This window comes from Poecile atricapillus, chromosome 6 (genome assembly GCF_030490865.1).
Source record: "Poecile atricapillus isolate bPoeAtr1 chromosome 6, bPoeAtr1.hap1, whole genome shotgun sequence".
In the NCBI taxonomy this organism is placed as follows: Eukaryota; Metazoa; Chordata; class Aves; order Passeriformes; family Paridae; genus Poecile; species Poecile atricapillus.
The window spans coordinates 26,819,716-26,837,403 of record NC_081254.1 but is presented as its reverse complement, the minus strand read 5'-3'; the positions used below and the strand labels follow the sequence as shown (position 1 = coordinate 26,837,403).

At 36.3% G+C, this 17,688-nt stretch overlaps 1 protein-coding gene across 1 annotated transcript in view; it reads left to right on the top strand.

The window, feature by feature from the left end:
* The window catches only part of CFAP43 (cilia and flagella associated protein 43), a 42,160-nt gene that overhangs the window by 1,398 nt on the left and 23,074 nt on the right, over positions 1-17,688 (top strand). Inside the window, exons 2-12 of the mRNA XM_058841600.1 lie at positions 694-947; positions 1,763-1,859; positions 4,593-4,760; positions 5,687-5,837; positions 10,232-10,382; positions 12,352-12,414; positions 13,342-13,421; positions 14,095-14,226; positions 14,980-15,096; positions 16,196-16,276; positions 17,067-17,215. Of these exons, the coding sequence (XP_058697583.1) occupies positions 694-947; positions 1,763-1,859; positions 4,593-4,760; positions 5,687-5,837; positions 10,232-10,382; positions 12,352-12,414; positions 13,342-13,421; positions 14,095-14,226; positions 14,980-15,096; positions 16,196-16,276; positions 17,067-17,215 (1,443 nt within the window). The remainder of the gene's footprint in view (positions 1-693; positions 948-1,762; positions 1,860-4,592; positions 4,761-5,686; positions 5,838-10,231; positions 10,383-12,351; positions 12,415-13,341; positions 13,422-14,094; positions 14,227-14,979; positions 15,097-16,195; positions 16,277-17,066; positions 17,216-17,688) is intronic.

Genomic DNA, 17,688 nt, shown 5'->3' with positions numbered 1-17,688 from the left:
ATCCCTTTAGTAAGACAACTCTGATGTTTCTCCACACACTTTTTGAAAAGTAAAAACATCTGCATGCAGTTATGAATTTGTTGACATGTTGTAAGTTCATGAACAGACTAATCCTCGGTAATTTATTTCAGTCCTTGTGTAACACATCCTGTTTACATTCCAAAAGTTTGCCATGTTAAAGTACTGGAGTCTTTAAAGCAGAACAGTCCTCCTGGTTTGCTTCATTTAAACAGAAGTTGTACCTTTATATTTTTTATGTGTATGAGATGAACAGTGAAAGTGCAAAAAGGTTAAGCAAACACAGCTGGGTCCCAAGTATAGATTGTACCCTTACAATTCAAACAAATGAAGCTATGCCCTTTGCTGGGTTATGTATGAAACCAGAACCTGTGAACTTGGCTGACTTTATTTTTAGTGAAAACTAAAAGAAATAAAAGCATCTCTCCATGTCTTTATGGCAGGCCTTTGTGCTCCATCAGGGTAAGATTGACTGTATGTTTTTGGAAACACTGAACTAGTAACTCATAATACCAGATCTTAGTTGTTGTGGTTTTGCAACACTGATATGAGGATGAGCCTAACAAATCCAAATCATGAGTTCAGGTAACTTAGGCTACAACATTCCCTTTTGCACAGGATTTTGAGAAATGCTTGTCTGATTAATGTTTTAACATCCAGTTGCTCTGTTTTCAGTTGGGTTCAGGGATTCTCAAACAAGAACTTGGCCTTTGTCAACAATCAAACTGTCTGCTACCCTTGTGGTAGTTACATCCTCTTCCTGGACATCAAAACAAAGAAGACAAGAGCAGTACAGTGCCAGAGTGGCCAGGTGGGAGCCTTTGCAGCAAATGCCAGCAGTCAAGTGGTGGCCTTTTCCGACCGGAAGCTGAATCCCCTCATACATATCTACACTTTTCCAGAACTGAGTAAACTGACAGAATTAAAAGGTAGTGATGTGGTAACCCTCATCATCATAATTTCATTTAAAAATACTTTAATTGTCAGTTTCTGAAGTTGTGGGGCTTTTTTATAAGACTTGAAAAACAGAGACTGTTTGTCCCTGTCACAGGACATGTGACAAGGAGCTGCCTCATGAAGAAATTCATAGAAAGCAGTGGAAGGAATTTTCCACTGCACTACTTTATTTACTTTTAAGCTAGGGAGGAATATGACCATACATAATGAAGCTAATTTAAAAGGAAAAGAAAAGGAGTTAAATGGAATTAGTTTTAGGAAAATGTAGTCAGATTAAGTCATACTGCAGTAGACTCCCAGGCAGACTGCTGACAGCCAGAGGAGAAATCTGGGATGTGAGGGATGAGGGTTCTTGCAGTTAAACTTTGGAGTCCAGAATCTAATGTATGTTTTTGCCTCCTTCGTGTAATTTCTTTCTTTGGTTTAGTTGCTTACCCTATTCATGTTTCAGTTCCCTTGCCATTCAAATGAGGATCGTGATACTTACTTTTTCATGTATATGAATAAAATTATGACTGCAAAATATTTCGTGGATTTGGAGAAAAATACTGTACAATTTCAAGATATTATTGGAAAGAAAATTGAAAAAAATTCCAAGCAATGATATATAAGGAACATTTTTATGATCAAATCAAAAGAATAATCTGCAGTGAAGCAAAGAAATCAAGGGCTTGAAGAATATTTAAAGAGTTAAAATGGATATAAATGAAGTGAGAAGAGTATCTGTGGTACTATCAAATAAAGTCTGGGACAATCAAAGACCATGTTCTTCATTTTTCTATTTCAGGTGATGTTCAACTGGACTATACCTTACTTGCATTTAGTTTTAGAGGCCCATATCTGGCCAGTTACTCTTCAATCCCAGAGTTTGTTCTTTCAGTATGGTAAGAGTAAAAAAAATTGTCTTACACCATTTGTATTTAATTCATATTTTTGTGTGACTACTCTTATAACATAGATTAAGCTAATGAATATGGAACACTTACTGGTTTCCTTAATCTCTTTTGTTTTTTTCCTGACTGATCATTGTCTGCAAACTTTCTGTACCAAAATTGCTTTTTGTTTTCTAGTATTAGTAGACACTAGTCAAAATGGCTGTTAGCAGTAGCAAAATTATCTTTTACCTTCTTCCAAATCTTGATATTTGGAGTGCTTCCAGATCCTCCAGCATCAGTTAATTATCTGTTCACTCTTGGAAGTTGAGCACCATGCTGTTTGTGGAAGACAGTTGCCTGTTGAAAAGAGGAAAAGGGTTCTAAAGCTGATTTGCACTGGTTTGTCCCCATGGACTGTTCAGTGGTCCTCTTAATTACTTTTGCTTGATCTTAGTTCCAGCTTATAATTTTGCTCAGTGATTACACTAACTTGGATCACTGGGTTGGATCATAATTTTCTGCTCATTGATGTGAAATATTATATAATGCAGCACAGGTACAGAAAGGTAGAGTATTTAATATTCTAATTGTACTGTAAAATACAATTCTGCTCTTGCCTCCATTGCCAGCCAGCAAGCTCCCATTGACTGTGGAGTCTGTGCACTTCAAAAGAAATGGGGAGAGTGGAGTAGGAGAAAGGCAAGGGAGGACATGTAAGGAATAGTCAGTATAGTCTCAGGTTACTGAAGATCTTTTCTTGTACAATTATAAGTGAAGATGCAGAAACTCCTGGAATTTCAGAACTTTGGTAATGAGAGTAGATACTGTTATGGATGCCTCTTCTTTATCCCTTCTGAAGAAGAATAATGTTTGCTGTGAACTCTGATCATACGCAGTAGTTCAAGAAGGATGTCTGTGTATATCACACTGGAAACCAACACAGGCTCTGACAGCTGACACACTTGTAACACACATGGTTCAGTGTGTTCATTGTGGGCTCTTAAACAAAAAAGCACTATCCTGAAAGACTTGTCTAGATTATTCTTAAAACAAGAAATACCTAGAAACGTTTAAATGCTTTAAAGTAGTAGTGATTTCCAAGGCCAAACAATTTTAACCAGTTTGAATCAGCATGTTACAACTATCAGCAGGTAGTTGTCATAAAAACCATCCTAAGCCACAAAGAATTTAGTAACAAAATACAATTACATTAGAAATTAAGCTTAGAATGTGTAATAATTTGAACAGAGGTTTTTGAATTTACTGTGAAATCAGGACCTTCATTTTGGTGATTGGATTATAGTGTGCATTTATTGAAGATATCTGTATGTACAGATGTCAGAAATCACAGTGTTGAGCATTAGATGTCATGTCTATATGACAATTGCACAGCCTCAGTATTTTAAGCAGCTAGTTTGGAATCAGAGGTATAAGAGATGTTTTTAAAGACTTTTGTCTCAAAATAGAAAGAGCTTGTGGATAACTAAAAGCTGCCTTTCATCTGAGATATTTTATCCCTAATATTTATTCTTTTCTGTTCAAAGGATAAACATAATGTCAGATTCCTTTTCAGATATGTTTCACCATAGTTTCAGATCTTAGTGGATTATCTACTATAAAACCCTGTTGGTGTTATCTGGTAGGTATGAGACAAGAACATGCTGACAGATCTTTAGAAAGCAAGATATACTCCAATCTTTAAAAGTCAGAATTCTAATTTATAGCTTCCTGTAATTTTAATGAGGGTTACTGCATATGTGTGAATAATTCCCTTTTGCTGCATATGCTATAAATGTTAACCATTGTTTGCTTCGTGATATTTCTGTGAGTGAATTTATTACAGCCAGGCTAAGGGATTAAACTGAATCCATTTACAGCAGTGTATGCATTTTAGATTTCTCAGCAACACTGACAAATACTAGAGCTATAAATGTTATTTAGATTAACAGTCAGATAGATTGTACAATAAATTAAGAAGCAGTTTTAACCATTTTCTTCAAATGATGTTAATCAGTTCTTGGATAGCACCTAAAAATGCAAATGCCATCAAATATTATTCTGTATATTGAAAAATATGCAAATTAGATGAGGAGAACATAAAATAGGTTGTACTGGACAAAAGAAAAGTCAGCAGAAAGCAGATTCCCCGGCTTCTCTTAGCTACACATAACAGCCCCCCACAAACTTTGCTCTGGTTTGTGCCCAGGTTTGTTAATACAGCCATAGCTTGTATGTCTGCACTCACAACACAATTACTGTATTACCTAGGTAATTAATCCTTAGATAATCATAGGCCAAATGTGGTTTATTTCCTCATTATCACACCTTCCAGCTGCAAGCATTACAGTCATTATGTTACAGATTGGAAAAACAAGGCTGGGGGGCTGAAGAATTAATTGTTTGGGCCCATTTTAGTAGTCACTGATGGAGCTAATGAAAAAAAATCCATTTCTCGTGACCATTGGTCTTTTCACAAAAGGGAGTGCCTGAAAATGCTTCTAAAATGTCAGTTATTCAATCATTTTCTAGCAGTAATAATTTTATGTGTGGCTAATTAACCACATCCTTTGCATTCTCAAGAGGACCTTACTTGTTTGACAGCAGAAATTTTTTGTCAGTGACAAAGTATTTGTTTTCCAAACTGGATCTTGAACACCAGTCCTAACCACATCCAGACCTTTGGCTTCAATGGTTTTTTACATGTTTAACGGATTTTATTTTCTTTTATTCTCCGTAATGAAGGAACTGGAAAGAAAATATCCTCCTATGCAGTAAGTCTCAGCCAGGGATAACAGGAACCTCTCTGAGTTTTAACCCCATGAATTGGCAGCAGCTGTGTTTTGTTGCTGAGAGCTCTGTTACCATCTGGCGTGTTGAAAGGAGCAAGGAGGAGCATCACCTTACACGACAGTGAGTGGAACACCCCTCAGGCTAAGAGCAACATCTACAGGCACATTTTAATAACAAGGACTATCAACACACTTCTATTTGCAAAGGATTTAGTCCCACTTAGTTCACCTAGAAATTGCAGTCAGTAATTGCTAAATCACAACCATTATAAATCTGTCTAGTCAATCAAGTGAATTAAATTTATGATTTCATGTCTTAGTACTCACATGACCAGATTATACACACTATGAAGCTAATACTAATCAGCTGCTTTGGCAGCCTTGATCAAAAGCTGTGTGACTGAATAAAGATAGTGCCTGGACTCCTTTTCTGTAAATTGGCTATATTGGGCATTGCTTTTGTAGCTATGAAACCATCAAATTTGGATCAAATTTTTCCTAGTAAGCATAGTTAAACAGTATCTTCTTGTTATCACAAATTGTACCAAAAGCAGTATCAGTTTTCAATGTGATTTCCAACTTCTGTGGCTAATTTACAGTCCAGAGAGGATGCCTCTATCATTGCAATTCACTGAGCACAGTAAAACTAGAATTTATTTTTGCCAAAATGTTTTTTGAGGTTGGTATAAAAGTAGCTTATATCACTCAAGTTGGAGTCATTGACATATAAAACCTATGCTTCTAGATGGCAGCTGCTCTACCATTCCCACCTGTGTTTAACTATTAATGTAATCAACATATTGCCACTTACACAGTTACATTAATGAAAGTATAAACAAGGCCTTAATTTGTGATCTGAAAAAAATACTGAAGGGTTTTGTGCCTTTTGGCGTTACAGAATGCATATGTAAATACACAGGCATACTCACTTTTCCTCCATTACTCTTGCAGAAATAAAACCTATTTTGAAAACAGCTTCTCCATTTTGTATCAGCATTTACTATTCATATTTCTTCTCTTCAGACTGTATCTTTTGCCTTTTCACAGCCCCGTGGAACTCCCTGATGATTGTGGGGCCGTGAGTCCTCGTGAGGAATTGTTTTTCCCACCTTCTCGTAATGATGATCCATACTATGGCCCTGATTTGCCAGTTTCAGCCGTTGCTGGACTGGAAGGAGATGAAGCAGAAACATTTGTGGTAGTTACTGATTTTTTTTTTCCCTTTTTACTATTCTAAGTCATATTTTCTATACAAATAGGTGTAAATAAGTTCATAATTCTAATGCTTATTAAATAGGTACAACCCAGTAAGTGGATCTGTTACCTCAACAATATTTCTGAAGTTCATTTTGCCAGGAGACTGAGAAGGCACAGTGCTGCTGCACAGTGCAGTACAGTGGTGGGATGTCTGACACAGGTCCTAGCACAGTCATATATCTGTGCAGGGGAGTTTTGGATCTGTGTCCCAGAAGCAATATGAAGTGTGTCAGCATCTAACTGTGCCCAAGCTAAAATGACCTGCTGAAAACTTGAAAACTTATTCCCGTGCTAAACTGATAGGAACCATCACTTCCTTACTTCCCTTTGGGTTTGTTTTCTTTTTGACGTTGAAAATGTCTCAAGCTATGGAAATATTGAAGGCTTTTTTCCAGCCATTATTTACTTTTTATCCTCCCTTGAGATGCCTCTTTTTAGAGGCTTCAAAAGTATTCTCATTCTGTTTGAAATTTACTTTCATGTGACTACCAACTAGAAGTGTGAAAACATTTAATTTGCAAGTCTGGGATTCTCTTCTAAGATTTGGACCATCAGTTTCTATTTGCTGGCTTGTGATATATATGAGACACCAAAACTAGAATGCATAAGATGACACTAGCATTATATACTACATCTTCTCAATGGACAAATAGGAGTTCTGTATTAGTGTACGAAGTAGAATCGAAAAACAAAACCAGGAAATTATGTTTTCCTGATCTCATCTTCTTTTTGTCGCCTCCTGCTTTCACAATGGTAGAGGTTTTTAACTGTGTAACTAGTTTCCTATGGTTTTCAGGTCAATTAAGAACTATAAAAAAAATATCCTTTATTGATTCTAAATACATGTGAACTGTTCATATTTGCAATCACTTAGAAAGTGAAGATAATATATGCTCATCTAGGGCCTTGCCATTTTCTTCTGCCTTACTGCCTCTTAGGTTATATGCAGATGATGAAGTCTGCAAAACCACTTTGTTCTTTATTCTGTAAAGGAAATACAAGAAGTATCGGAGAAAAAGCAGTTCCTGTATTAGGTCTGTGAGGCTTAATACAATTTGCCCTTGAATGGATGTCATTCTTTTCAGTAGTAGTAGGTTCTTATGCTTGAACTTGTAGAACCATATTGTGAACTTTTCCACATGGAAAAGTTGTGTTTTCAACCATATTAGATATATCTACTTGAGATCTCTATAGAGTCTTAGCATTTCCAGCTGCCTTCAGAAAAACCTACATTTCTTTTTAGCACCTTCAATGTGATTATGTTCTCCTTATCCATAGAAATATTTCTGGAGTAAGAGTAACCTGTTCAGATAGTCTTCACTGAAGATTTCCTTTTCTTTCAAACTATATGGTAAATATTTTGATAGTTATTTACTGTCCAGTTTTCTTAGATGAGTATATTTTGGTTGTCAATATTGGTAGGTAATGAACAACAAGTTATTTAGAAATGAAATGTTTTTTTTCAGAAATACAGGCTCTTGTTCCTTTTGTTGTGGTGGTGGTATGTTGTTTCCTGTGCACTAAACTGTGAGGTTCTACTCATAGTTTAGCACTGGGAGGCAATGCATCTGTTTCTGGCATGTTTTCACCTTGCTCCAGGATGTGGTAGCTGAGTACTATTTTTTTTAGGACTTGGATTTATTGTGCCTTACAGCACTAATTCTCTCCTCCACGCATGCCTGTGCACATAAACTCCATCTCTAACTGAGCAGAAAAACTGAGCACTCTTAAATCTTCTAAGTCCTGACACTGGAGGGAAATCACATGCTTATGTCCTGTCAAGTTAACCACTTCTTTCCAACACCCCAGCCCTGTAAAGCAAGCCCACTGCCAGTGTGCTTGTTTGCCTCTTGAAGTGTGTCAGCGTTCCATACTCCAGCAGGCTGGCAGTGTACCCGAGTGTAACCACAGCGGGGCAGCAGAGGGAAAGGAATTGAAATATCCTACAGCTTGCCATCCTTCTCTTTCTTGCATGAGATTTTTCTAGATGACAGTCTTTTAAATGTGCCTTACCACAGAAACACAGAATGAGCTGGGTTGGAAGGGCCCCACAAGGATCATCCAGTCCAACTCCTGGCTTTGCACAGAGCCATCCCCAGGAGTCACACCCTGTCCCTGAGAGTGTTCAAACTCTGTCAGCCTTGGTGCTGTGACCACTTCCTGGGGAGCCTCTTCCAACGCCCAACGAGCCTCTGGTGAAGAATCTCTTTCTAATGCCCAACCTGAACCTCCCCTGATACAGGCCATTCCCTTGGGTCCTGTCACTGTCACCACACAACAGAGATCAGTGTCTGTCCCTCCCCTTCCCCTCACAAGGAAGCTGTAACTGCAGTGAGGTCTTCTCTCAATCTCTTCTCCAGGCTGAAAAGACCAAGTGACTTCAGCTGCTCTTTATACAGCTACCCATCTAGACCCATAACTATCTTCCTAGCACTCCTTTGGATACTCTCTAACAGTTTATATTCTAACAGTCCTTATATTGCAGTGACCAAAACTGCTCACAATATTCAAGGTGAGGCAGCACCAGTGCAGAGCAGAGTAGGACAGTCAAGCCCACTTGAATCGATTTCATCTCTAGCACCAATTTTATTCCATTGTCTTTTTAGAAAACATTTCATGGCAAAGATCCATCAAGGATTTTTTTTTTCCCCTGATGAGGTGCTACTCAAAAGGGAGAGAAGTTAAAAAACAGACAGCACTACTATTGTTGTTGTTGTTGTTGTTGTTGTTATTATGCACCACTGTACCAATGCACAGTCCAAGAAGCAACCTGGTTTGGGATTTATATAATCTCATCCTACAACTGGTATATTTTTATGTTTAAATACAGTCATGGCAGCAGCTGCATCAGGGAATACTGCAGAAATTGTATTTACCCAGAAAGCTTCTGTTTTGCAGAAGTTCAGTTACAAGCTTCCCAAAGATTTGTGATGTTCAAGCTTTATAAAATCAGTGAAAATGCCTATATTAGATGTTTCTCTGGGTGATGTAAAGTCCTATTTGCTATAAATTTTTTACTGTCAGCCATATTTGATTTATAAAATAAATATTAATATACTTTATTTCTGTAACATTTTTCGCCTGAGAAACTAAAAATGTTTTGTAAGCATAAATAGAATGTAAGTTACTTGCCCAGAACCATATAACAAGGGCTTGGTATATTTTGCTAAGGAAACGTAGGTACTTACGAATCTCTGTCCTGTGTTTTCATCACAAGTCCATCCATATTTCCTCTTTTTATAGAACCTTTAGTGAGACAGCAGGTGTTTTACAGAATTATAGAACCTTCTTTTTTTTCATCCATCATATTGTTTAGTGATCCTCACCACTTCTGCACACATGCACAGTGATTTGAATCCTCTCTTTTAAATGTTCTCCCAAGGTTTTCTTGTGTTTTGTCCCCTTCTTCCCCTCCCTGAATTCTCTTTAATCTGGTTCTTTCTGTCATGGTATTTTTATGTCCTCTGTTACTGATGTATCTGAGCAGACCACTCTCTGTCTTTAATAATATTTGCTGGAGAAGTTCTGTTCTTTGTGTTTTATGGAGGACAGATTTATGAGAGTTATTTTAGTGAAATGAAATTCAAGGCACATGGGAAGTCCATGTCAGGGATATTTCTAGCAGTTATTTGCAGAAGACACAAAGATTGACAGAGCTGTTTTACCGAGCAATTTTGATTATACAATAAGATAAGCTATTCAAACAAAATGTGTTTTAGTACTGCCTGATATGCAAGAATCACATGTTCACGTTTTGGCTATAAAGTGGAAGAATATTCTAAAAAGCAGTTTGAAAGGCATTTGTTGTGGTGAGGTCATAATAAGCAACCATTTAAATTGGGGCCCTTCTGACATTTAAAGAACCCTCTAGGGACTCAGTGTGTTGAATTTCATCATAATTCTATCATTAAAAGTTTGGGAAATGCCCTTGTTATGGTGGTTCAATATCTTTGTGAGGATAGGGAAGATACTGGAGGGATTTCTAAGCTAGAGATAAAATTGTAACAGATGCAAGTGCTGAAGAATAAATCCATATAAATGCAAATTTTAAAAAATATAGTTTTTAATTGAAAATATAATGCATCATATAAACAAGCTTCTAGAGGAAGAAGTGAGTTCTCCACCACTGTCTCCAGAAATACTTTTTTGGAGAGTGTTCTTCACTGGCTTCAGTGGCTTCAGTGAAGGGATGACTGAATAAAATAATGCTGATGTTAAACATGATGTCAGACTCTATGAAGTAATGATTTTTTTTTTCTTCTCTTGAAATGTATATAACAGCTTGTATAGGTATTTGTCAATTGTTGACTAAACTTGTTTATTTTCATGCTTTAGCCTAGAAATTGTATTAAGAATTCAGTGCATCCCACTGCTCACTGCTGGACTGCAACCTCAGAAATATACATGGGCTGTAAAGAAGGATATGTTTTGGTAATTGATGCTGAGCAATACAGTGTTTCTGTTCTTCAACAAAAAGCTCCACCTGGTAAGAAATAGCTGAGTGTGTTTCATTCAAGCAGGGAAGAAAGTAGATAGGTGAAAGCTTTTTGTGCTTTCTTTTGTTCTTCTATTGGGTATCTTACAGAAATTATAAAGCTTATAATTTTTATATTATAAAGTTTTCTAGAACCCCATTTTTTTAATTAGTACAGTGAACATATGAGAATGTATTTTGATATTCTGTGGGGGTGTTTTTAACACCCAATAACTGACTTTCATTTTTCTTCATGCAAAAAACCCCAAAAAACTGTAAATACCTAAAAACTTATAAAATTAACTATATTTCCATGAGTCCAGATCTTTTTAACAAGCCCTACTAGATTAACATTAAACTATTAGTATATCAACTATTAATAGTAGTACTAATAGCAGTACTATTTTTACTATTCATTAAGTACCAATAATGTATTTTATTTTGCATGGAATGTTGGATGGTCTTCATTTGCTGTGTTAGATAAAGTTAGAAGTGATCTTTGAGGGTTCGTGAATCTTCAAAAGCAAAACTGAAGCAATGTGGCTTCATAGCATTCCTTAGTGCCAGCTCTCACATAGAACATTTCATAATGAAAACAGGCTGCAAACACTGCCAGGCTTTACTGCAGAATGTATGAAGCATAGAGTGAACAGAAAATATCTTTGTTTCAAACAAAGAAATCTGGTTTTAGTTTATTCTGCGATAGGAGGACCTCTGATTGCAATTCACCAGCGTGGTTTGTGTGCCCTATATGTATTTCCACCTGTCTTTTCTTCATGAGGACCTTTAGCAGGCTATGACTGACTAAAGTTTCATGTCAAGGGAAGCCCATTTCTGACCTTTTTTTTTCCTGAGAATCTTGAGGTGTCTCCTCTGCTAAATGCCACTACCTTCTTCTGGCCATTCAGAGGGCTCCTAAATGGAGGATGCTGAGACACAGCCAGCAAAAATTGTTCCTTAGGCAATCTGTAGCCCATCATCTGATGGGATGGAAGGTGTCAGACCTATGGTGTACATGAAGTTCATACTTTGGTCAGGTCTAGAAGGAGTACTGGAATATACTTCCCCCTAGCATAGAGCTGTTTCCCTAACAAACACTGAATTAGTGGTAATAGATAATCTGGTCATTTTATTTTCTTCTGTTTACATATAGTACATGAGTTTTTAAGCTACAGCAAGTACCCCAACTTCATTTTTGATGTCTAACACCAGAATGAAAGGCTGCTTTTAAAACAACCTAACAAACCAGCATTATTTCTCTTTTTGAAACTATCAGACTGTTAAATTTAGCAAATCAAGAGTTGGAAATCATAAAGAAATAAAAACCTGAGGTGTGACCAGAACTGTTTTTGTCAGTTGAGTAGAAGCAACAAGAATATTGGCCATTTGGGCTTTTTCTTGGCCTGTGTGTTCATCTTTGAGTCCTGTCCTAAAACTGTATAACAAAATGCTCTCTATTTATACTTCTATGCTGAAGCTTCTGCTTAATTTAAAACAGCCTGCAATCTGTATCTATTTAAGCAGAATGCTTAATTTCATGGCCAGCTTTAAGTACTTGCTGAATTCCTGATAAGGTGTTACAAACAGAATCATAAGCAGCCACAACATTTCACTTAGGCATTGCTTTCAGAGTGGCTGAATTTTCCTTGTAAGTGTATAAAAAACATATTAAAAAATCATTGTTAGAAATAAGGACACCATAACTTGGTACTAGAAGGAAAATAAATCTGTATCTGAACCACTCTCCATGCCAAGTCCATGTTATCTCCTTTTCACAGCTGTAAACTGAATAACAGAACTGTGCCTGCTCATTTGCATAGATGGCAGAAATTGTAGATACTGAGGAAGAATGCACATTTTTCATTTACCATTTTAATTTAGCATACTGAACCTGGCCTTTTTGTGTGAAATACAACTGACTTGTATTGCAATATTGACCTACAAACAAAGTTGACATTGTAAATTGTTTTCTTTTGTGCAGAGTTCATGCAGAAAATAGCAGATGTGGTGTCCTATATTCGCAGAGAAGTGCAGAAAAAGAAAGGTATTTCCATGTTCAAATGAAGCTAATAGATTTTTAGGCAGCACTGCTGATGTCTGGGAGAAATAATATGTGAGTACAGCTGGAAGCCACTGGTTAGAAAAACTCATCTCACACAGGCCTCTGTAAGACACATTGTTGGCAATCTTATGTGTGTTTACATGACAAAAGATTAATAGCTTTTGTGCTAAGAGACAGCCAAATTAAAAGCCTCAGAAGAAACAGTGGCAGTGGAAAAAATTTCTGTTTGTTCTAATTTAAATTGGAATAAGTGGTGCTAGAAGAGGTTCCCTACTGCTTAGGTTTAGCATTTCTTTAGAACTGCAATTACTCATAATTTATCTGAGTTAGGATATTGGGGTTTGTCTCAAACACTTTGGTCTGGGCACCACAGTACAAAAAAGACTGGATGAAGTTCAGCACATTTCCACAAAAGTTGTTACAGTCTTAGTACATGACATAAAAAGTTGGTGTGAGGAAATGCTGTTTGTTCAGCCTGAGGAAAAGGAAATGAGAGATTTTACTATTGCTTTGGCTATCCAGTGAAAGGTTACAGAGAAGATACAAAGGAGACAGTTTGCATTGACAGCAATTCTGGGTATATATTAGGAAATACTTTCACAGTGAAGGTAGTCAGATATTGGGACAAGTTGCCCAGAGAAGGTATGGAATTTCCATTTTTGGGTATATTCAAACCTTAGCTGATATGACTCTTAACAACATAATCCAACTTTGAAGTTGGTTCTCCGTGAACTCGGCTCTATGCTGAGCAGGAGATTGGATTAGAGGACTTCTAGAATCTCTTCCAATCTAAATGACTCTATGATCCTTTTACTCACAAATAAATAGTAAATTATCCCAGATTTAGAATTGCAACATATTTTTGAAATAAATTAAATTTGATATTTTATGTTGGCATTGTGCTTTCAGGTGGCAAACCAGGCAATCTGCAACAAACAGCTTTACTTGCCATGGCATTTTGTAATGAGGGACTGTATGCAGCTGGACATGTAAGGCATCCTTTATGCTTTTAACTTACTCTTAGTGTGTGAAAATCTACATTCAAATGGAATATATTTGCAGAGTTCACTGCAAAGAAAGGAGTTAGGAAAAAGTGAAGGGCTGAAGGACTAAAAAGTTCTTCTCTGGTGTTGACTATATTACTTTGTTAAGGCTTGACACAGGGGAGCAGACTGTGAAAATACTCAATTTTTGTACTCAAAGAAGCAATAAAAGAGGACAATCCTAGTTTTATCTGACAACAGAAAAGAAGGATGGATGAAAAATAAGAAAGGAGAGGAAATGGACAATAGAATTGCCAAATTATTTTGTGCAAAATCCAATCTGACAATGCCATTGTACATTCCTGCTTAAGTGGGGGACAGATTCTTACACAGTCTCAAAAACAAAAATATGAAATCTAAAGCATTATCTAATGAGAAAGTCTGTTATCAAACATGGACTGTCTGTAAGAATTGTATTAAGGAACACTTTAATGTTCAACAGATTTATTATCTCAGTTTAGGGTCCTTTTGATTTAAACATACTAAAGACAAATGACACCATTGGTGATGGGATGCAGTTAAACTACTGCTCTGGTGATTTTCAGAAGACCTTGCAGTTCAGTTTGCCAGACAGTATAAGTGACATAGACCTCATGTGTGTTTGTACTTTTCTGCACAGGATGGCATTTTAATCTTTTATCACATCAAAGATCTGCAGTATGAGATAAAAATCTGTGCTGATATCTCACAGCCCATATCCAGCCTCATGTTTTCTCCTGATTACACCAGTCTGCTTCTTGTCACTGACCAGGTACAACATTTGAGATAACAGCACTACATAATGGGATGTTCCTTGGATTCTATATGATTACGCTGATACTATTAGTACAAAATATTTAATGTAATTATTCAACAAATGATATCAGAGCTGAACATAATCCAGTCTGTGTTTTTACTGCAAATTGGAAAGACTTTTAATGAAGCACAGAACAATTATCTACTACTGATGGTGGAATATAAAGTACCTAACGTTGATATTTCCCATCAGAAATCCTTGTGTGTACGGCTGAGTACATGTTTAGGGTCTCTCATATGTCCAAGTCATGGATCTACTGTGAATGAATTCCAGGCTTGATGTGTGCCTGCACAGGAAGAAAAGTATAGCTCAGGTGGATCAGATCTACTGTGACTCTGCAGTAGAATTGCTCTCTATACAGACATGAAGTTTTGTGTTGGTGTAGAATATTTATTCATTTGTGCAGTAACATGAAATTGGGTGTCTTTAAATTCTTTTATTAAAACAATTTTGAGAAGCAAAACTTCTTGAAAATATGATTAGTTGGAGCACTCTAAAAGGAACTAATATCATCTTCAGCCAGGGTAAATTAATATAATCCACTAAACTCAGATGAACCCTACTGGGTGCTTTTTACCTCAGATCAGAGTCAAATACAAAAGTTCAGAGTAAAGCTCAGAAAGATAGGGATTTGTTTTTGAAGTCTTCAGAAGCTTCTAATGAAAAATTTCATAGTCCAGTGGTGGATTATTTCTCTTCATTTGTCAGGGGACAGTCTATAGTTACAGACCTGCCCATAGTGGAGAAGCTGTCAAACTCTTGGACACATCCAGCAGTTGTTTTCTGGCAGCTGATTTTCTTAATCCAGGGAACAACTACTGTGTGGTAAGAAATTGTATTATTTGTAATATAGAATAGTGGCTCTTTTCAGGTAACCGGTGTGTTGCTAAGGCACAAAATGAAAAGCCTTGCAGAAGTCAGGATTGTTCTGATATTTGTTACAGTTATGTAACATCTCATTAAGGAAGTAAATGGCATTCATTCAGCTATAGTCTATAAAAAGGTCAGAATTTGCCTTGGAATGCAGGCTGGATAATTTATGTTGTATTGGTTCTGCTGCTGATTTGTGTGACTGAGATAGTTCAGGAAGAAAGCTGAGCAAAAGATGGATTCAGTTCAGAGAACTGATGTTGTCTAACAATTGCTACTGATCTTTTCAGCCCTCTGCACAGATCGGAACATCCTAAGAGATACCTCTGTGCTGGGTCCAGGGACAAAGACCTTACTCATGCACCCATCCATTCTTAGAAATTCCTTGCTTTCCATTGTCTTTTACTCCTGCAGGACATGTGTTTTAGCCACCAGTTCATTTATGGGCCATGAATTCTCCAGGTAGCCAACCTAAAAAACCTGGGGTCATAATCTATTAATTTGGTTGAATCTCTTTGTTCTCCATTAGCATGAGAATGCTAAATTTTACCTGTGTATGAGTAGTGTGAATGTTAAGTGATCTCTAGCCTTACCTCTTGTAAACCTTACTACTTGTAATTGTGCAATTACAAAATTACCTGGATAAAGGAAGAACTCAAGTATTATTTTGATCTCCATCATTTTTCATGTGAGAAAACAAGACTTCTCCTCAAGGCCTTTCCTATGCAAATAAAATTATAAGCGGGTTGGTCTATTGCTGGCAGAATGGTGGGAATGCTAATATTGATCACGCTAACAAATTTTGCCCTGAATTGTCTCATTCTGCTTAAAGCTGCAGGAATGAACAAAAATTATTGAAAGTATTCCTTAAGCAGATGTACCTTGCAGCACCTGGATTTAATGAAAAGCTAAATAATCCCAGTTGAAACTAGTACCCCTTAATCTGCTATGCTCAGTGGTTAGTTGAATCTATATTCTATAGGAGATCACTAATCACTTCCAGACTATTTGGTTATTTCATCCTCTTTTGACTCTGTTTTTCTCTGTTCAACAGTCTGTAACAATTACAGGTGAAGTACAAGTTTGGTCCTTGGAAGATGGAACTTTCCTCAGCAAGCTAAACCTTGGTATTGAGGTACATATAACCAGGAGATTATATCCTGATACTTAAAATTTTCCATATTTTTCTATTGATAGTGTAATATTCCACAGATTTTGATTGATCAGTGTTGAGGAAAGCTCAGTAATGTCTTTGAGCAACCCATGGATGAAATTTAAAGATTTTCTTTCAGAATGTTTCCTTGAGCTAATCCTGTCATGTGTTTATCTTGACTACTAAGCAGAGGAAACATTTCAGCCAAATGTCCTCATGATGCATCTTTAAGTACATCTTTGTAAAAAAATCTAAATTTTTATGGTATTCCTTTTTTATTCTTCTTAATGAGTAACAGAAAAGCTTCAAAAGTATAAAAGCTAAATGCCTTGACTGATAATGAAAAACAGGTTTTAAGAATTGAGTTGATAAAAGTATTTCAAATTGTTAATGCTTTGTCCTGATTTAAGATGCATTCAAACCCTGAAATCTGACACAATAAAGAAAAAAAATCCCTTTCTATAACAGCTGTAAACACAACAGTGCACTCACTGTTTTATTTAGGTGAAACTTCTTTCACTTAAAATCTGGAGAGTGGATATAATGGTTATTTTTTCTCTGGAAAGAACAGAATTAACTTTTGATAGATAAAATTTCAATTATGTCTCTAAATACTTTCTTAGTTAAAAACATGTTTTTTTTAAATAAACCACTTGCATTTTTCTCTTCAAACTTTAGGGACTTTTAAATAGCAAAGGAAATTGCATACTAACAAATGCCATAATATATAAAAATATGTTGAACTGTTAAGTATCTTCTGCTTCTCAACTAGGCAACTTCTATGGCTTGCTGTCCCTCCTCCAACAGTGTTGCTGTAGGGACCCAAATAGGTCAAATCTGTTTCCTTGATGTTACCAAAGCTGAAGCTCCACGGGTTGTTCACAGAACTTTTCTTTCCAAACTTCCAGTGCTGTCTTTGCAGTAAGTATGTAGTAGAGTAGAGATATTGTCAATTTATTGTTTGAGCAATTATATTAGTTGAACAAAAAAAAAAATGACATTTTTATTCTACAGATAAAAAATTTAAGTATTTTAACAGCTTCTACATTTTTTCAGTATATTCTGGATTGCTTGCAAGAGGTAGTAGCAGGATTCATATGAGAGAAATGTAGTAAATCTGTATTTTAAGAAGGTTTAGCTGAACACAAAAGATACTGATATATAAGGTAGTTTCTGAAAAATCACCATATGCAGTAATTATGAACAATTCCATGCATCTGACTTTAGAGGTTTATTTCTCACTGAATATAAATTTAAGGTTTTGTGAAGTTAAGTTTAAGCTTTTTGATGATCTCTTTCTATATGGTGGGTTTTTGTTACTGTTGCTAATTATTCATTTACTTAAAGTCCTGGAGACTAACAGTCCTCTTCTAAGTAGCTCTAGTGATCTTAAA